The following is a 22,418-nucleotide window of genomic DNA, read 5'->3' on the forward strand; positions in this document are numbered from 1 at the left end:
ACCTAGATTTCAGCAAAGCTTTTGACACGGTCCCGCACAGGAGGCTCTTAAATAAACTTGACGGGCTGAAGATAGGACCCGAAGTGGTGAACTGGATAAGGAACTGGTTGATGGACAGACGCCAGAGGGTGGTGGTGAATGGAATTCGCTCAGAGGCGGGAAAGGTGAGTAGTGGAGTGCCTCAGGAATTGGTGCTGGGGCCGATTCTGTTCAATATATTTGTGAGTGACATTGCCGAAGGGTTAGAAGGTAAAGTTTGCCTTTTTGCGGATGATACTAAGATTTGTAACAGAGTGGACACCCGGGAGGGAGTAGAAAACATGAAAAAGGATCTGCAAAAGCTAGAAGATTGGTCTAAGGCTTGGCAATTAAAATTCAAGGCGAAGAAATGCAAAGTGATGCACTTAGGGAGTAGAAATCCACGGGAGACGTATGTGTTAGGCGGTGAGATTCTGATAGGTACCAACAGGGAGAGGGATCTTGGGGTGATAGCTGAGGATCTGAGGCGACGAAACAGTGTGACAAGGCAGTGGCCGTAAGTAGAAGGTTGCTAGGATGTATATAGAGGGGAGTGACCAGCAGAAGGAAAGAGGTGTTAATGGCCCTGTACAAATCGTTGGTGAGGCCCCACCTGGAGTATTGTGTTCAGTTTTGGAGGCCGTATCTTGCTAAGGATGTAAAAAGAATTGAAGCGGTGCAAAGAAAAGCTACGAGGATGGTATGGGATTTGCATTACAAGACGTATGAGAAGAGACTTGCTGACCTAAACATGTATACCCTGGAGGAAAGGAGAAACAGGGGTGATATGATACAGACATTCAAATATTTGAAAGTTATTAATCTGCAAACGAACCTTTTCCGGAGATGGGACGGCGGCAGAACTAGAGGGCATGAAATGAGATTGAAGGGGGGCAGACTAAAAAAAATGTCAGGAAGTATTTGTTCACAGAGAGAGTGGTGGATGCTTGGAATGCCCTCCCATGGGAGGTGGTGGAGAGGAAAACGGTAACGGAATTCAAACATGCGTGGGATAAACATAAAGGAATCCTGTTCAGAAGAAATGGATCCTCAGGAGCGTAGCCAAGATTGGTTGGCAGAGCAGGTGGTGGGAGGCGGGGCTGGTGGTTGGGAGGCGGGGATAGTGCTGGGCAGACTTGTACGGTCTGTGCCCTGAAAATGACAGTTACAAGTCAAGGTAAGATATACACAAAAAGTAGCACATATGAGTTTGTCTTGTTGTGCAGACTGGATGGACTGTGCAGGTCTTTTTCTGCCATCATCTACTATGTTACTATGTTTTACCCAAGGGTTTTCAGCCTGCACAATTTTAGGGACTTCTCTTACCCAAGGATTTTCAGCCTGAATCTGCTTCATTCTACTCTCCTCTCTCCTGGGACTCCTTCTCACCTGCCTAATCAATCCCTGGCTTCTGCTACCACAACCAATCATTCTTCTTCCATTAGCTTCCCCCACACCCATACCAGCTGAGTTAAGCATTAGACTAATGATGAGCTCCTGCACACAGGGTTTCCTATCTCTCTTTTCCCCTAGTGGCAGCCAATCTACACGTCCTGCCAGCTTACACCCATGTCTTCCCCTATTGCAGCTAGGAGTCCAGTCCGGGTTCTTCATCTCACCCCCTGGCTCCTTGCCTGCAATGCCTTCTGGGACTTGTATTTCAGACTGAAACTGCCTTAACCCAACTATCCTGGATGTGACTCTATCACAAGCTAAAAGAAAATCCTTTAGAAAATGGAAAAAAGGATCTCACTGAAAATAATCTGACTGTGTTAACAACTATGAAGGCAGATCACAATCACTTTTCTAAGGAACATACACCAGCTATATCAAATTTCAACAGTCCCAGATATTCCCTATTTTTCACCCTAGTTTCTTCACAAAAACAGTTCTTAAATCATGTTATTAAAAGGCTTTTTCACCCTTGCCTCAGTGGTGCTTAATTGTCCAACAATGACTTTTGGCAATCATATTAGCACTCAAATCTTCATAGGCTTAATCTTTATATTTAAATATGTTTAATGTACTTATCTTTTCGGCATTTTCAAACATGGGGACTCAAACACTGCCCGACATGCATGTTTCACCACCTGGCTGTATCAAGGGCTTCCCCTTTATGCCGTTCAACCGTCACCTCGAAAACATTACTTAGGAAAACTTCCAGTCTGGACTGGAAGTTTTCCTAAGTAAAACTTTTTAAATGTATATTAAATGCAAGAAGGTGGCAAAAGAATTGGTTGGACCGCTAGATGACCGAGGGGTAAAAGGGGCACTCAGGGAAGACAAAGCCATAGTGGAGAGATTAACCAGTCCACCTCTGAGACGTTGGAATTCTCCCTGTGCTGTGAAATTTGAACTGAGTGATTTGGATTTGCTTCTTCCTTGCATACTCTCTAAGGCTTTAAAATCGCTGCAATTTCGCGGAGTGAACTCACCGCTGTTTCCTGTTATTCCTGCTTCCATAGTGAGAGCGGTTGCTGACGTCAGCATGAGGTGTCCATTGTAACCAGCCCACCTTTGAGTAATCGGAATCCTCCCTATGCTGGAAATTTGAACTGAGCAATTTGGGTTCTTTTCTTCCCTGCAGACTCTCTAAGGCTTTAACATCGCTGCAGTTTTGCTGACTAAACTCATAGCTATTTCTTGTCACTCCTGCTTCCATAGTGGGAATGGTTGCTTATGTGAGCAGGAGGTGGCCATAGTAACCAGCCCACCTCTGAGGCAACGCGTCTCAGGCATTGCGCTGAAGGAGCGTACCTTGAGTCACATCCCTTAGTGTGTCCCTTTTTGCGGCACCTTGTTGGCGTTTGGATTCCTCTCATCATTGCTGTTTCTCTATATTCTCATCCTTTAGGTCTGTTATCATTATTCTAGCTGAATAATAAAACCACAACTGCCTCTCTTTTATTTTGTTTTCATTATGCTTTTCTCATATTGCTTTTGCACAGACGTTGATTGCTTGTTTAAAACATTACTTAAAGAATGCTATGAGTCCTGCTATATTGTTTAATTTCTTCTCATTCTATCTAGACACTTAATTCATTCTACAAATGGGTTTGATTTCTATTTTGCTATCCCAGTGATATATTCTACAAGATATTATGCTCCTTATTGGTTACCAGCTTATCACCAAAGGGATCCCTCTGGTTTTGCTCCTAGCTATTTGAATCACAACGATCCAAACACTGTGCCTTCTACTAAACATCATACTAAAAAAAGCTCCAAAACCTTTTGTAATAAACGCCACTTGATTAAAGTCCCACTGTCAAGCAAATTTTCTTGTTCTTATTTTTCTCTGTCTGTAGGTTATGTCAATGCTTGATCGGTTGTTTAAAAAGCTGTAATTATTAAAGACTGGATAATTGATGCTCAATTTGATTTTGTTATAATCTCTGAAACTTGGCTACACGCAAAAGATGATCCTATTATTCTCAATGTATGCCCACCCGGTTATTCCATTCTTCATTTCCCTAGAGCTAAAAACGGGGAGGTGGTTTAGTTATCATCTATAAATCTATATTTGAGGTAAAATTTCAATCTCCTAATCTGGAAATTGCTACTTGTTCTGTATCTTGCAATTCTTTAAACCTTCTAATATATTGTTCTTTTAATTGTTGGAACTTAGTTGAGGCTGATCTTACCGAATTTATCTCCAATGCATGTATTAATAATGATAATATCATTGTGGTTGGCGATGTTAATTTTTATCTTGAAAATATTACCAACCAATACACCAAGAATTTCCTAGAATTCCTTAATGTTTGGCAGTTCTCGCTTTTTAACGGAATGTCCTCTCATTTTAAAGGTCATCATTTAGATATATTAGCAACAAAATTAACAGACCCAAATACTTTTTTCATCTCAGACTTTCATTGGACCCCAATACTTTGGTCAGATACCAGTAGCCTCTTTTTTAAATTGCACTGGAAGGAAATAAATTGTCATTCCAAATCCCAAAATTTGTTACATTCCTTTAAAACTAGAGGTAAAATTGACCTTTTAAAATTCTGGTCCAATGAGTCATTCAGTCCATTACTTACCTCAAACCCTTCCCTGAATTTCATTCAGCAATGGAATGATACTTGTAAAGCAGTCCTTGATATTATTGCACCTGTGACTGTCAAATCTCATCTGAAAAGATTATCTCCTTGGTTCAATGATGATCTTTTACAAATGAAACGTAAATGCAGGAGGCAGGAGAGAATTTGGGCTAAGGACAAATCCACTGAATAATAGATTGCTTGGAAAAAACTTTTGAAAATCTACAAAGATATGATCTCTACTATTCCAAATTCATTGATGATACAGTAGTCAACCCAAGGAAACTTTACTCATTAGTTAATAGTTTATTGGACACTCAACTAATAACCAATTCAACCGATCCCACACCTACTGCCGACCACTTGGCTACATGTTTTTAAACAGAAAATAGCTAAAATCAGACTAGAACTTAACAATACCCCTTCATCTGTGGACTACTTCCTCTATTTACATGATCCTTTACTGCCTCATTCTCAAGTACATAGAATCTGGTCTGTTTTTCATCCAATCACTACTGATTAGGTCAATCACGCGTTATGCAAATATGCAAATTCACATTGCTTGATACGTGCCCTACTTATCTCAAGTCAATTTCTGATTTTTCTTACATCATTTGCACTCGAATGTTACTTTGATGTTGTCTCAAGGTTTCTTTCCCTCTGACAATGGCAATATTATTTTGACTCCTATACCTAAAAATACCCAAGCTGGCCTAAGTTTAGATTCCAACTATAGACCAGTAGCCTCAATTCCTCTTCTTTTTAAAGGACTTGTCATACGCCAACTTCTGTAGTATCTCCAGCTTCATGCCATTTTGAATAGTTTATAATCTGGTTTTAGACCCTCTTACAGTACAGAAACTGTGCTTACCATCCTCTTAGCTAACTTTAGGAGAGAATTAAGTTTTGGCAAAAAAATATTGATACTTCAATTTGATCTGTCCAGTACCTTTGAAACTGTTGATCATAATATTCTTTTAAATATTCTTGACTATTACGGAATCTGTGGAGTTGTACTGAAATGTTTTTTTGGCTTTTTAAGATCTAGGTTCTTCCACTTGGTCTTCTGGCTGTGGGGACCCTCAGGGTTCCCCTATTTCCCCCATCTTGTTTAATATTATGATGATATCTCTTGGTCATCTTTTAGAAAAACATGGTCTTTCGACATACATATATGCTGATGATGTCACCATTTATATCCCATTCTCTAAGGAATTACTTGACATAACTCACATGATTATTCTAGGGATAAAACTTATGGAATCATGGGCTTCTAATTTCAAACTAAATATGGATAAAACTAAGTTTCTAATTATAACTAACCCACACCATCCTATGAATCTTAGTAACTTTACTATTAAGAACAAAATCTATTCCCTTGAGTCATCAATGAAAATCTTGGGAGTCACAATAAATCGTTTCCTCACCCTTGAAAACTAATGTTGACCTCGAGTGTTTTTCACTCACTTTTGAAGCTAAAGAGATTGAGGCCATTTTTCTCTAAATCTGTATTTCGTACTTTGGTTCAATCCGTTGTCCTCACCAAATTCGACTATTGCAATTCCATCTATGCTGGATTTAAAGGTGGTCTTCTCAAAAAATTACAAACAGCTCAAAATGCTACTTCTCATCTTTTATGTAGATCTCCTTGCTTCGCCAAATCCACTCCTCTTTTATTTAAGCTATACTGGTTACTAAGAAAAGAGAGATTATCTTTCAAATTACACGTTTTAATTCACCAAATCCTGTTTGGTCAAGCCCCATCAGACGCAAACAAAATGATATGGAGAAATGCCATAAGAATATACACAAACAACATAAAGAAAGCGAAAGCAGAATACCAACCAGCTCATTTTCGAAAGTGATTGCCGGCCATCTTCCAACACAAATCGGAAGATGGCCGGCGATCTCCTGAAACCGGCCAAATTGGTATAATCGAAAGCCAATTTTGGCCGCCTTCAACTGCTTTCCGTCGCGGAGCTGGCGAAATTTCAAGGGGGCGTGTCGGTAGGGTACTGAAGGCAGGATGGGGGCGTGCTCATGAGATGGCCGGCTTCGCCCGATAATGGAAAAAAAAAAGCCAGGCTTGACGAGCATTTCGCCGGCTTTACTTTGTCCCTTTTTTTTCACGACCAAACTTCAAAAAGGAGCCCCAACTGACCAAATGACCATCCGAGGGAATTGAGGATGACCTCCCCTTACTCCCCCAGTGGTCACCAATCCCCTCCCACCCAAAATAAATCCAAGTACTCGTCAGGGACGTCCTAAATCAAAACTATTTTTGTTTGGCTTTTTCAGTAGTACCAGTGGGATTTGAACTGGCCACCTCTGGATTACAAAACCAGTATTAACCACTTGGCCACAGCTCCACTTACTTGGATGTTCCTTCCTTTTGATTATGCCCCTTTAGGTCTCTCTCAGCCAATCACAGACAGGGGTCTCTCCCAGCCAATCACAGCGCATTTAGCTGTCTGTGAGTGACTGAGAGAGACCCCTGTCTGTGATTGGCTGAGAGAGACCTGAAGGGGCATAATCAAAAGGGAGGGACATCCAAGTAAGTGGAACTGTGGCCAAGTCGTTAGAGCACCGGTCTTGTAATCTAGAGGTGGCTGGTTCAAATCCCACTGATACTACTGAAAAAGCCTGAGCACTTGGATTTTATTTCCACTGTTTTGAAGTCGGCCATCTGTAAACCCGGCAATCTCAATATTTGACCTAAATGTTGAGATTTAGCTGGCCCCAACCGTATTATTGAAAGAAAAGATGGCCGGCCGTCTTTTTCGATAATACGGTTGGCACTGCCCCTTTGCGGAGCTGGCCCCGAAGATGGCCGGCCATATAGATGGCTGGCGCCATTCGATTATGCCCCTCCAAGGTACATATATGAACTTCAACCAAACCAATACAAAAAAAAATATTGAAACTCATGAACAAACTACTGAAAACACAGAACATATTGGTGAAAACTGAAACACCACTAACAGCAGATGAGCTTGCATAATACTTCAAAAACAAAATAACAAATACAAGATTAAACCTTGCAAAAGCACAAATAAATGTCACAGACTACCTATAGGACTGTGAAATACACAACAACCTGGAATTAATGGGTTTCAACACTGGACAATCAAATAGCAGCACTAACATCAAAATGCTTCAGAACACTATGGAGACTGAGAAGAATAAGAGACTATTTCCCTTGACAATCTTTCTGGATACTAGTTCAATCAATGGTACTATCACAATTAGACTACTGCTATGCAGCATACGTAGGGTGCAAGGAAAACACACTAAAAATCACTGCAAACAGTCCAAAACATGGCAGCAAGACTGAGTTTTCAAGAAATCGAAATATGAAAGAGCAACCCCACTACTTGAAACACTACAATGGCTACCAGTCAAGGCAAGAATATTTTTCACAGTGAGCACCCTAATTTTCAAGATACTATTCGGAATGGCACACAAATATATGCTTAACATGATTGAACTATGCCAGCACAGAAAAAAGAAACTACCTACTCCTACATCTACTCAACTGCAAAAACACCATCTACAAAACTATTTACACAGCAGGATTTAGCTACCTGGGTTCCATATGGTGGAACTTGATACCAAAAACCATACGAAGCATCACAAATCTCCTCCAATTTAGAAAAGAAATGAAAACTTGCCTCTTCAAAAAAATCTACAGCTAATCACAAAGACATCATTGCCTTCCTTTTAAATCTACCTCTTCAAAAACAATGGGGTCCTTTTACTAAGCCACATAGGCACCTACACATGCCCAACACACCCCAAATTGGAGTTACCATGTGGCCCTTGCGGTAATTTCAATTTTGGCACGTCTCTGCAAAATATTTTTTATTTTCTGACATGCCTAGACCATTACCGCCAGGTTGCTGCATGAGACCTTACCGCTAGGTCAATGTCTTGCGGTAAGGTCTCAGACCCAAAATGGATGAGCGGCAATTTTCATTTTGCTGCACGTCCATTTTCAGCAAAAATTTAAAAAAGGCATTTTTTTGTAGGTGCACTGAAAAATAATTCTGCGTGCACCTAAAACATGTGTCTACACTAACACAGGCCATTTTTCAGCCACCTTAGTAAAAGGGCCCCTATATGAATAAATATCACCAAAACTCTACAGCTGAACATAAAAGCTACCACTACCTTTTCCACTTCAAATCTATCTCTTCAAAAACTCTATGAATAACCACACAAACTATAGATGCCCTCTCCACATTGCACAACATTATTGTAACTCCACCAAAATGTAAATTGTATGCCACTTTGAACCGAAGCTTGTTTTCAGATAATAGTGGGATACAAGAATGCATAAATAAATAAATAAATAAATAAATAAATAAATAAATAAATAAAATAATTTTATTGAATTACCCCCTCGTAATGCTGTTTCATCTTCTAGCGAATATCTTATCTTACATTTCCCTACCTGTAAGAATGTGATATGTAAAACAATTCACTCTGCTAATTTCTCCTATCAAGGAACCAAAATTTAGAATTCTCTTCCTAGATCAATCAAGTTTACAGATGATTACCTAATCTTTAGAAGTCTTCAAAAACACATTTCTTCAGTCTGGCCTTTCTGAATACAAAGAACTCTATTTGAATTTTACCCCTACCGTTTTCTTAATCTCATTTCCCATTTAGACCTGCCTAATTATGCTCTCATCTATCCATCCTTAATTATTTGTTTGTCCTTGAGATAGTCTAAATCTATGGTTACTTACTGCACATGTATTAATTTGCTTCTTGAAGTTATTATAATTTATGTTATATTCTGTACATTATTATATTTAATTCACTTTATTGTTTGTAAGCCACATTGAACATGAGTCTATTTTGGGCTAATGTAGGGTATAAATGTCACAAATAAATAAATAAAATAAATTATTTGCTTCAGTCTTCACCGAGGAAGATTTGGGAGAGATACTGGTGCCAGAAATGGTATTCAAAGTTGATGAGTCAGAGAAACTGAATGAAATCTCTATAAACCTGGAGGATGTAATGGCACAATTTGGCAAATTGAAGAGTAGCAAATTGCCTAGACTGGATGGTATTTATCCCAGAGTACTGATAGAATTGAAAAATGAACTTGCAGAACATAATAAAATATGCAATTTATCTTTAAAATCAAGCATGGTACCGGAAGATTGAAGGGTGGCCAATGTAACACCGATTTTTAAAAAAGGTTCCAGAGGTGATCCGGGAAATTATAGACCGGTGAGCCTGATGTCAGTGCCGGGCAAAATGGTAAAGACTATTATAAAGAACAAAATTACAGAGCATATTCAAAAGCATGGATTAATGAGACAAAGCCAAAATGGATTTAGTGAAGGGAAATCTTGCTTCACCACTCTATTACATTTCTTTGAAGGGGTGAACAAATATGTGGATAAAGGTGAGCTGGTTGATATTGTGTATCTGGATTTTCAAAAGGTTTTTGACAAAGTACCTCATGAAAGACTCCAGAGAAAATTGGAGAATCATGGGATAGGAGGTAGTGTACTATTGTGGTTTAAAAACTGGTTAAAAGATAGAAAACAGAATAGGGTTAAATGGTCAGTATTCTCAATGGAGAAGGGTAGATAGTGGGGTTCCTCAGGGGTGTGTGCTGGGACTGCTGCTTTTTTTAACATATTCATAAATGATCTAGAGATTGGAGTAACTAGTGAGGTAATTAAATTTGCTGATGGCACAAAGTTATTCAATCGCAAGAGGATTGTGAAAAATTACAAGTGGACCTTATGAGACTGGGCAGCCAAATGGCAGATGACGTTTAATGTGAGCAAGTGCAAAGCGATGCATGTGGGAAAGAGGAACCCGAACTATAGCTACGTAATGCAAGGTTCCACATTAGGAGTCACCGACCAGGAAAGGGATCTAGGCATCATTGTTGATATGAACCCTCTGCTCAATGTGTGGTGGCGAATGTTAGGTATAATTTGGAAAGGAATAGAAAACAAAAATGAGGATGTTATAATTCCTTTGTATCACTCCATAGTGCGACCGCACCTCGAGTATTGTGTGAAATTCTGGTCACCGCATCTCAAAAATACATAGTGGAATTAGAAAAGGTACAGAGAAGGGCGACAAAAATGTTAAAGGCAATGGGATGTCTTCCTTATGAGGAAAGGCTAAAGTGGCTAGGGCTCTTCAGCTTGGAGAAAAGACAGCTGAGGGGAGATATGATAGAGGTCTATAAAATAATGAGTGGAGTGGAATGGGTAGACATGAATTGCTTATTTACTCTTTCCAAAAATACTAGGACTAGAGGGCATACAATGAAACTACAAAATAGTAAATTTAAAACAAATTAGAGAAAATATTTCTTCACTCAATGTGTAATTAAACTCTGGAATTCGTTGCCAGATAATGTAGTAAAAGCAGTTAGCTTAGCGGGGTTTAAAAAAGGTTTGGCTAGCTTCCTAAAAGAAACGTCCATAAGACATTAAAATGTACTTGGGGAAAATCCATTGCTTATTTTTAGGATAAGCAGCATAAGTTATTTTGTACTGTTTTGGGATCTTGCCAGGTTTGGTGGCCATAGCTCTTCGGGGGGCCAGAGGAGTTTGGATACAGACAAACAAACAAACAAACACACACACACACACACACACACACGTCTGATTTATATATATAGATGTGGAGCAGTTTATTCACTTTGAAAATGTGAATAATACTCACCTGAGAGATGAAATGAAATTGTCTGGTCAGGGACTTAGACACCTGACATATTTTGCTAAGCGCTATATCAAGGATTTGTCCCCTAAAAAAGAAGAAAAGGAGTCAATAAACCAATTACTCCTATAGAAAATCCACACATACTTAAGCACAAGTAAAAATGGCAACAGCGTTTTTTTACAAACCTATTTAAACCTCCCACTACAGATGCGTCATCATTGGAAACTGCTCCCACAGAAATATTCCACTAAACTAACGTTACCACTCCACTTCCTTATTTAAACCCCGAGGAGCAACAGAATTAAGTTGAAAAATACATTTTTGCTTCTTAAAATTAAGAATCTTTTCAGCAGAACAACTCTCTCACCCTACAATTACAGTATTAGTCACTTGCCATTTAAGATCTAAAATAGAATGAGCTTTTTCTCCCAATGTTAGCCTAACCTTCACTAGGCGACTATAATGCCCAATATAGACTGAATTACATGGACACACAATCACATATACAACATTTGCACTAAGGCAGGAAGAATTTGCCCTAGTTTAAATGATTTGTTGAGCCTGAGGATCCCTCCATTCAGCACCTGGCAGAGTAACCTGACACCACTGACAGTGACTGTATTGTTCATGAGAAAAATATGTCTCTGAATTATCCAGTTCATAGGAATGAGTTGCAGTCAGATGTTCCCCAGTAGTTTTGCCCCGCTTGTACGCTATAATGGGAAAATCCTCAAAGATAGGATACAGTTGCATAACATGCAAATGTTGGTGCATCACTTGTACTAATTGTTGACTCATCATAGTAAATGAGAAACAACAAGTTAGTAGATCTTCAGTATCTTGAGTCTTATCCTGTAGCAGCAATTCCCTCTGAGCAAAACGTGCACGAAGATAAGCTTGTCAGACCGCCTGTTTAGTGTAGCCATGAGCCAAAAATCTTTCTTTCAGAATAGCAGCTTCTTTAAAATCAGTAATCTCAGAGCCTACTCGTTGAAGACTCAAAAATTGGCTCACTGGTAAATTATGAGCCCTGTTTACTAAGCAGCGTTATAGGAATGTTAACGTTTTTAACGCACATTAACCATGTACGTGCCTATAATATCCCTATAGGTGCCTACATGGTTAAGCGCGCTCGCTAAGTGTAGGCGCATTAAAAACACTAAAGCACCCTAGTAAACAGGGCCCTATGTTTGGTAGATTATGTTTAAGTCTATAGGGAGGGATGCAGCTGAAATTCAACAAAGTATTGTATTCAATTGGTTTTCAATATAAGATGTTACCAACATGCCATTCCATTTCTTAATTTTCAAATCCAAAAATATCAATGTCATACTGATGAACGGATATCATAAATTGAATATGTTGTTCTGTATCATTCCATATGAAAAGCATATCATCTAGAAATATCTTCCATAGAATGACCGACTGAAAATGTTCAGATGTATATGTATGTAGTTTCTAAACAATGTACATACAGGGCAGCCACAGAGGGGCCAAGGTAGTCCCCATCGCTACTCCCTGTATCTGCTTAAAATACTGTTCATTGGGAGGGGGCGGAGTCAAGATGGCGGCCCAGCTTGAGTGTTAGCGAGGAGCTACTGCGGACCGGAGCCTCGGATTTGCAAGCTATCTCTTTTTTCCCCAATAATATTAATGCCTCATACCAAAAGGAAGGGGGTGGTAAAGGCCGTGCTGCCGCCGGCGAGAACCTCTTCTCCTGTCCAACAAACGCTTCATTGCTGTGCTACGAGCTCCCCGATTAATGTTGGGTTGGTGAATCCTGCTGTGTCAGTAGTCGGAGGAGCGGCACTGTCACCTGGGAACGAGACATCATTATCACCACCAAGCTCTGACTTACCACCCTGTCCTGCGACCCTTCGAAGCGAAGTACAAGGACTATCTGAGCCGGAAGTCGGTAGCAGTATAGCTTTCCGTGGCAGTCCCTCGCTTCAAGGCGCAGAAGATATCAACATGGAAGCTTCGACTCCCAGGGAGGTAACATTACAATCTATTTGGTTAGCTGTACAAAATTTGACTGTTAGTGTTACAAAAGCTGCGCAAGAAACAACTATGTTGGTGAATAAAGTAGACTCCCTAACCTTGGCCCTTCAGGAAGTTAAGGAAGATATGACGACACAGATATCACAAATACAGCTCGATTATCAAACTTTGAAAACCACTACGGAGTTTTTGATTAAAGATAAGACTATGACTGCTCGTAAAATAGAACAGATCGAAAATTTCAATCGGCGTTTGAATCTTAGGATTTTGAATTTTCCTTTGGCCAGAGGGATATCAGCTATTGACTTATTTAAAAAATACTTGACGGAAATTCTTCTGTATCCAGAAGCTGCGATCCCACCGGTCAATAAAATATATTATCTTCCCTTATCCAAAAAATTGAACAACAGAATACCTCAGCAACAAAACCCCGAGTTGGATATTTCAAATATTTCAGAATTTCTTGAGGAATCTCTAACAGAAATTAAAGAACGCCGAACTTTACTTCTCTCTTTTGTTTTCGAGCAAGACTTAAACGCCTTAATGAAGTTATTCTTTAAAAACTCTTTAAAAACTTTCTGTGGAGAAAAGATCTGGATTTTTCCAGATGTCATGAAGACAACTCAAGAAAGGCGTAAAGAGTTTTTGACTTTTAGAGAGGAGGCTAAGGCAATGGAAGCCTCATTTTTGTTGACGTATCCCTGTAAATGTTGTGTGAAATTTCAGGGTAACAAATATATATTTTTTGATCCAGCCCAATTACGGATCTTCATTGAAGCTAAGAAGATCACTAAATAGACTGTATATTAACAAAATTGACGGAGAAAATGTTAGAATATTCGGGTGATAGGCCAGGCCATATGTTAGAAATGTAATCTTTGGATTTTGTTTTTTTTTTCTCTATTTTCCTTATATAATCACCTCTTACGAACTCAGCCCCCACAATTCTCTGATTGTGGTCTAAGAAGGCTGATATTTGTTTCCTCTTTTTGCTTTACGCTTGATTTTTCTTTGTATTTTAGAATAAAGTATTGCCTGCCATTTTTCTGTTTATAAGTGAATCTTATAATTGTAATTGTTTAAAATAATAAATAATAAAAAAAATACTGTTCATTGTACCAGAAATAATTTCTTTCAATTACAATCGTGACAGTTGAACCTAAAAATGAGAAGAAATCCGGTGAGACTGCATACTTTTTCCAATGTAATTTCAATAACTTGTAAGGCCCCAATCTGAGGAGTTTTTGTGTACATATATATAATATCTAAAGAAACAAGCCAAATTTTATCTTTTAGCAGTGGAAATTCTTCAAAAATACGTAGAAGATGAGAAGAATCTTTAAGATAAGATTGAATCTTATGAACTTCAGGAGGATGTAAAAATGTATCCACAAATTGGGACAAAAGCTCAAGCATTTAATTTCTGGTAGAAACAATGGGTCTCCCTGGAGGGTCATTCAGCCTTTTATAGACATTAATCCTGTCTATATATTGAAAAGGTTTTATTTTTATTTTCCTATTATTTCCTTTATTGTTCTTATTGTTTTTCTAAGTGTTTCCCCGTTATTTCTGTTTATGTAATTTAAATTGAAGTTGATATTGCTCAGATACAAGGGTAACATCAAACCCTAATACTGGCTAAGATATCATAATGTAGGTGTAAACCCTGTTAGTATCAACCAGTTATGCAATTGTTTAACTCTGGTGTAGGCTTACTTAAGTTGCATGTCTTTCTGTAGGTTTGACTAAGCTCCAAGTGGGGTAACGGATATATAAAATGCTTCCCATACTTCCAGGTCATTATGCATATGTCAAGATCTATGCATGACCTTTGTTAATATACATTTTCCTAGGATTGACCATTTTTGCTGTATGAGGCAACCTCATACTTGCTATCCACTTTTTAGTGCTCTTGATTGGATGCCAATGATGAGTAATAGTAAGGTCCAGGAATTCCGACCTGTTTAAGGATTCTGAATACCTACAACCTAAAACAGCCTGCAATCAGAGTACTAACCATATATTTGTTGAGCCCATAACAATGCTTAATCAAAACCACTATTCCTTCCGAGGACCACTGAGACAGATACATTAGATTATCTCCCCATGCACTATGCTACAGATACAATAGAAGCCATAGAAAGACCTGAAAGTGTTTATTAGTATGATCCACCTGAAATTGCTATTACCCACTGTTAGGCCTATACCACGATAAGTGAGCCCCTGTGCCAAACAACGTCTGGCAGCCAGACAGTTCTGATCTTACCTGGAGAGACAGGACAGGAACCTCCAAAGGAGGGCAGGGCGGAACACAGGATGGCAAGCAAACAGCTGACCAAAGCCAAGGTTCAGGTCCAAACAGAGGTTCAAGGCAGGCGGCAGGCAAAAGCAAAGTCCAGGTCCAAACAGGGTTCAGGGCAGGCGGCAGGCAAAAGCAAAGTCCAGGTCCGAACAGAGGTTCAAGGCAAGCGGCAGGCAAAAGCAAAGTCCAGGTCCAAACAGAGGTTCAAGGCAGGCGGCAGGCCAAAGCAAAGTCCAGGTCCAAACAGAGGTTCAAGGCAGGCGGCAGGCAAAAGCAAAGTCCAGGTCCAAACAGAGGTTCAAGGCAGGCGGCAGGCCAAAGCAAAGTCCAGGTCCGAACAGAGGTTCAAGGCAGGCAAACCAAAACACAGAACTCAGGAATCCGCAAGCAGAAGCCGAAGCAAAGAGTTCTGCCAGCCTCTGCACTTAAATAGCCCCCTCCATCAGGAAGATACTCATCAGCTGTCCGGGAGGTGGAGCCGACAACCAACCCCAGAGCTCTGGATAGGCTGGCCACAGAGAGTAAACGGAGAACCGCCGTGACCAGCCAATCCGAGCCCAGAAGGGGCGTTCTCAATGCTCCCAGGTCCTGCACCCGGAAGAGACTTCCCCGTTCTGTGAGCGCCAGCCATTTTGGCAGCGCCGGCGCTCTCCTGCCGCCACAGCGCTAAAGCGGCGAACCGGCGCCGTCCAGGAGGCGGGCATAACTCTCCGCACCCGCTGCTCACAGCCAGCGATACCCCGCTCTCTCCTGCTCGCGGAGCGAGGCATCCCAGCGGGCAGGGCGGCGCAGGTAAGGGCCGTGACACCCACATACCGATACTTCATGAGATTTTCTAGATGAACTCATGGATTTGTCCCATTCATAAAACCTCTCACTACAGGTTTGAGTAAGTCTCAAGAGAGATGACATCAGGATTAAGGCCCAAAGGGTTGGGTAATATAAAGGGAATTCCATATGCCCAAAAATATACCACCTGAGAATGAAGTTTCCTATCTTGCATAATATCTGCTAGCAATTCATAAGAGCAAAACTCGTCCTCTCGTTTGATAGTTTGGCACCTTCTGGAATAGATAGTGACAAACTAGTTTTGTGTCACCCCCAGCTGCTGGGGTGACAAGTGGGGAATGTATAAATATAGTACAGCAAGAGGCCCTCACTGGATGCCCACCGGAAGGGTGGAAGGCCAGATTTTAGGACTCAGGCTGTAAAAATACCAGCTAGGTTTAAAAATCTATGACTGGCTGAGCAAGGACTTGCTTTTCCTGCAAGTTAATATGTGTCCCAGCTTGGGATCCATCCACTGGAATAGTGGTGGGTCAATTTACATACCTTAAACAGCTTAAACTGCTAAAAGGCACTGACTAGGCCTAAAAATCTGATGATGGCCTTGTTGCTGAGCACCTGCAGAAGCAGGGCTGCTTGATAAGCCTTATTAGAATTCAGTGTGACATTCAAAAGCAGTGCAAAAGCCAAGATCAAGGAATTGATGGCTAAAATCCTATAAAGTTTGGTTCAGAACATGGAGTCTGTTGCAGTTAAAATGGCAGCCAGAATCACAAGATATGGAACTTAGAAGAGATGGTTGCACAAGATTAGGAACAGTCCATATTAGGAGTTGACCATATTAGGAGTTTACAAGACAGGAAAAAGATTGAGAAACAGGTGGACACCTGACCGGTGGTTAAGATAAAAAAGTCCCTCTCCATAGACTTGTATGGGGACCAAATACTATATAAGAAATGCAAATCTGAGCTAAAATCGGACTCTTTCCCCAACGAATCTCAGAGGGCGAAGCTCTGGCCGGTTGAACCCAGAATCTGACTGATGTATGTACCAACTTGAAGTCCTGATTGGGTGAGAATAAAAGACTATTTCTTTTACTACACTGCTCCAGTCTCAGTTTCAATCTCTTCTTTCTCTTTAAACTGTTTCACAGACACACAAGTAAAATTCTATCTCACTATTCTCTAGTCTCTGTGTTAATTTCTCTGTTTCATTTCACACCTTATATCACCTAAATAGACTATCTTTTAAACTCTAGTACATCATGTGGGAGAATAGATGCCCTAGGATGTCCTTGGAAATTAGGAGCCAGAAAACAGAGGTCATATTTAAGAGACTTATTATGAGCCTTCTGAAACCCTCTCTCCACCTCCGTGGGCAAGGGTCCTGCGGGGGTCTAGAGAGGGGTAATTAAAAACACTCTTGAGGATCTTGGGAAGAAAATGTATCTTCAGATGCTCTTCCAACAAGAACAAAGTGGTCAACATATCTGCCTAACACATAGGAATCACCAATGAATAAGTTTGTTCATCAGAGAGTTGTCTCAATGCCTCCCGTTCATACTATACTATTGGTCTCATTTTCAAAAGGGAAGGACGCCCATCTTTCGACATAAATCAGAAGATGGACATCCTTCTCCCAGGGTCGTCCAAATTGGTATAATCAAAAGCTGATTTTGGACTTCCCCAACTGCTTTCTGTCGCAAGGATGGCCAAAGTTCAAGGGGGCATGTCGGAGGCATAGAGAAGGCGGGACATGAGCGTGCCTAACACTTGGACGTCCTTTACCCACTTGGATGACTTTACCTGGTCATGTTTTTCTAACGACCAAGGCACAAAAAGGTGCACGAAATGACCACATGACCACCGGATAGAATCGGGGATGACCTCCCCTTACTCCCCCAGTGGTCACTAACCCCCTCCCACCCTCAAAAAATATCTTTCAAAATATTGATTGCCAGCCTCTATGCCAGCCTCAGATGTCATACTCAGCTCCATCACAACAGTATGCAGGTCCCTGGAGCAGTTTTAGTGGGTGCAGTGCACTTCAAGCAGGCAGACCCAGGCCCATCCCCCCGCACCTGTTACGTTTGTGGAGGAAACAGCGAACCCTCCAAAACCCACCACTGTACCCACATCTAGGTGCCCCACTTCACCCACTCCACCCACTCCACTCCACTTCCTGATTTAAGCCCCAAGGAGAAACAGAATTAAAGTTGAAAAACCATTTTTGCTCCTTAAAATTAAGAATCTTTTCAGCAGAATATAACAGAACATAAATCTCATATTACAACATAATCCCTTGGTAGCCCACTGAGAGGAAAAAGCTCACTCTATTTTAGATCTTAAATTGCGAGTGATTGATAGAGACCACAACTTTCTTAACAAACGGTCTTTTTCAAGACCTGCTTCAGTAATTTAGTCTTTGAAGACAGACTGCTTTTTTGACTGTTTATGTTTACAACTGAAGTCTGATTCATCTGTGACTGTTATTTTTACAACACAATACTTTCAAGAGACTCCTGAGGCAGGCACGTTTGGTGCCAAAATACAGTACAGTGTCGAGTCGTCATTAAGAGTCAATAATAAAAGTTTTAATTTCATATTTGGTGATCCTTGGTCTGTGTTGAGTGGAGGATGGACACCATGAGGGGAGGAAGGGAAAAGGAGGATACTACAGGGGAGAGGAGATAGAAAAGGAAAATTTGAATATCAATCAGTTTATATTTGAGTTAACATCCCCTCCCCCTTTTTTAGGGAATTGTTATCTTGGTTTAAGTTTGAATGGGTTTATATCCGAGTATATATGGTAGTTGTATAAAAGGAAGGGTTTTAAATTCTCAAAGAAATCTATGTTAGCTCGTAAGATCTTTTTGTGAAAATTCTGACAGCTCAACCAAAGGAATTTTCACAAAAAGATCTTTTTCAGGACCATATTTCACCACCTTTTTACATCAAGGTTAATTGACCAATTGATTTCATATCATCTATATAAAGAATACTGAGGGAGGCCATTGGTCGAAATACGGTACTGTGTAGTGTCTTCACCAATAAACTATCTACCTTTGATTGAAGTCTCCTGTTTTTCTGGGTTGCCTGGTCTATTTCCCACTCCTTGTGTACTCCTGTTGTTTCGTCGTGGGATCTCAGTGTTCCTCCGCTTTGGCTGCATAATTGTGGCACCGGCTTATGAAGAGAGAAAAATCCTGGACTAGATTAACCCAATCAGGAGAATATGGAAGCAGCTGGCAAACCTAAATTTCCCTTTAAAATCCCCCAGCCTTGGCCTTCACCCTTACAACTCCCTTTTACTCTGGTCTCTGCTCTCAAGGCTGCACTGGCTCTTATCTTTTACTGTTCTGACCTTAATATTATTCATCAACTACCTGTTTTCAGTATAAAACTGTTTGTATTGTATTTACTGTGGTAATATATTTTACATTCTCTAGGTGGCACTTATTTTCTTATCTCAAGAAGTCTTGGACCAGAGTTGGGAGGGTCAATCGGGCTCATTTTCGCATTTGCAAATGCTGTCGCTGTTGCTATGCACACTGTTGGTTTTGCTGAAACTGTCCGTGATCTTCTCCAGGTATGAATTCCTTGGATTATCAAGTTCCATGTAGGAAATAATCTGTGACAACTGACAAGTAATTAGAATGGGTAGGCAGAGCTTGTTGGTGAGAAGGGGACCCTTTTGCTAAGCTGTGGTAAAAAGTGGCCTGCGGTAGTGTAGGTGTGTGTATTGGGCATGTGCCGGGCCAGTTTTACCGCATCTATAAAAAAGGGCTTTTTTTTAATGGGTTGGGGAAAGGGCCTGCGGTAAAAATGAAACCAGTACGTGCACAAAACTGGCCTAAGCCCTTAGCGCCGCCCATTGATATAGAGATAAAGGCTCATGCGCTACACATGTGGTGACCGGTCGGTGCGCACCAAGTGCCGATTACCATGCGTAGGAGGAAATAAATAAATAAATAAATAAATAATTCATCCATGCATTATGGGTGCGTGCCAAATCTGAAATTACCAGGAGGGCATGCTGGCCTGGAAGTAGTCTCATTTGGGCGTGCGCTGCACGTGCGTAGAGCCTACTGTGGCTTAGTGAAAGGGTCCCTAAAAGACTTAACATCTCACCACCTCTATCTATTCTTTATTCATCTTTCTTTCTCTTGCCTCTCCAAACTTTTTCTTCTACCCATATTTTTCTCTGTTCTCCACCTTATCTTTTGTCACACGCAACAATATCTCTCCTATTCTCTTTGTAATGGTAGCTCAGTGAGGTCAATGTAGTGGGATCTTGTTAGAAGGGTGAAAAAGAATATTCTACTCTAGTAGAGAACACATTCACTTTTACCTTTGTCTTACAAGTAAAACACTATACACTGGTTTATTCCCAAAAATGTATTGTACTTTGAGATAGACTATATTCTGTAACATTGTGTCTATATATAGGCATTCATTCTATAAAGGAAATGGTATTCTTTAAAGGAAAGTAGGTTCCTAAGTTAACAAGTGATATATGAATCTATAATTTAGGTGCGAGCATTTAAGCCAGCTATGGAGCTGGTGTTAGTGCTCATACTTAAATGATGGAACATATTATAAGCTATGCACATACATGTGAATCTTATCCACGTGCGTACCATCTATGTACATGCCTACCTGTAAAATATGTAAGCTATGTGCATATTTGCAGAATAGTGTTAGGTGTTTTTTTTTAAATATTTACATGCATATGTGCCATTATTCTAGATATAGTAATATAGTAGATGATAGCAGATAAAAGACCTGTACAGTCCATCCAGTCTGCCCAACAAGGTAAACTCACAGCATAAGGTATGATGTGATACTACATATATATACTTGATCTTGATTTGCCCTTGCCATTTTCAGGGCACAGACTGTAGAAATCTGCCTGGCACTGGCCTTGTTCTCTAACTTCTGAAGTTGTCCTCAAAGCCCCATGCCAACCCATTCAAATCTGTCCAGCCAGGATCAGAGCACAGACCATAGAAGTCTGCCCAGCCCTGGTTTGTTCTCCAGCTACTGAAGCTGAATCTGTCCAGCCATGATCAGGGCACAGATCGTAGAAATCTGCCAAGCACTGGCACTGGCTTTGCTTCTCAATTACTGGTGTTGCCATCTAATCACCGCTAAACTTGTTTGGTTCCACGCCTTCTATACAAGATTCCTTTATGTTTATCCCACGCATTTTTGAATTCCATTACTGTTTTCATCTGCTCTACCACCTCCCAGGGGAGGGCATTCCAGTTATCTACCACCCTCTGAGTTGGCCACCCTGTAACCTCAATTCATGTCCTCTAGTTCTACCACCTTCCTGTCTTTGGAAAAGGTTTGTTTGTAGATCAATACCTTTCAAATATTTGAATGTGTGTATCATATCACCCCTGTCGCTCCTTTCCTCCTAGAAATACATGTTCAGGTCATCAAGTCTCTCATACATCTTGGATTGCAAAACCCATACCATTTTTGTCCCTTTTTTATGGACCGCTTGAAGTCTTTTTACGTCCTTAGCAAGATACGACCTCCAAAACTGAACACAATACTCCAAGTGGGGCCTCACCAATGACTGGTACGGGCTACATATATAATTGATATCTAAATGTTAGAGGGTAATTCTATAAAATAGATGTTAAGTATTTATATTAGACTATCAGGCTTATTTTCAAAAGTGATCGCCGGCCATTTCCCGACATAAATCAGGAGATGGCTGGCGATTTCTCAAAAGTGGCGAAATCGGTATAATCGAAAGCGGCTTTTTTGACAGCATCGCTGCTTTCTCGTCGCCTCGCCGGCAAAAGTTCAAGGGGCGTGTCGGTGGCGTAGCGAAGGCGGGACATGGGCGGTCATGGGCGTGACTACCAGATGGCCGGCTTTCGCGGATAATGGAAAAAAAAGCGGTGTTAAGCAGTATTTCACCGGGTTTACTTGGTCCTTTTATTTTCACGACCAAGCCTCAAAAAGGTGCCCCAACTGACCAGATGACCACCGGAGGGAATGAGGGATGACCTCCCCTTACTCCCCTAGTGGTCACTAACCCCCTCCCAAACTAAAAAAATACAAATCAAAACCTTTTTTTACCAGCCTGTATGCCAGCCTCAAATGTCATACCCAGGTCCCTCAACCGCAGAAAAAGAGGTCCAAAAGTTTCCACAAAAGTCCAACACAGAAAAAAACAAGTGGAAAAACAACTTCAAGGGATCTTGAAGTCTGTCTGTTAATCTTAACATTTAACTAACGCTTGTTTTTATGTCTTCAATGACCTCTTATTACACACCAGTTATTTATTTAAAGTTTCGTTGTAAGATCTCATTCAAGTAGTTAGCTTATGGATTTTATTCTTTGCTGGTCATTAGCTTCGATATTTATATTTTTTTGCAATTGAGAGAGAAATTTAATGTAACATAATATGTTTTAGTCTGGTTGTTTATCTGAATATTTAACCAATGCTTGTTTTTATGTTTTTAACTACCCTTTATTACATACTAGTTATCTATTTACAATTGGTTAGCTCATGGATTTTATCTTCTGTCGGTCACTTGCTTCGAT

At 40.4% G+C, this 22,418-nt stretch overlaps 1 protein-coding gene across 1 annotated transcript in view; it reads left to right on the top strand.

Moving 5' to 3' along the window:
• The window catches only part of SLC12A3 (solute carrier family 12 member 3), a 1,234,282-nt gene that overhangs the window by 249,235 nt on the left and 962,629 nt on the right, over positions 1-22,418 (top strand). The window contains 1 exon segment of the mRNA XM_030203718.1: positions 19,301-19,440. Coding sequence (XP_030059578.1) covers positions 19,301-19,440 — 140 coding nt within the window.

Source organism: Microcaecilia unicolor, chromosome 5 (assembly GCF_901765095.1).
Source record: "Microcaecilia unicolor chromosome 5, aMicUni1.1, whole genome shotgun sequence".
In the NCBI taxonomy this organism is placed as follows: domain Eukaryota; kingdom Metazoa; phylum Chordata; class Amphibia; order Gymnophiona; family Siphonopidae; genus Microcaecilia; species Microcaecilia unicolor.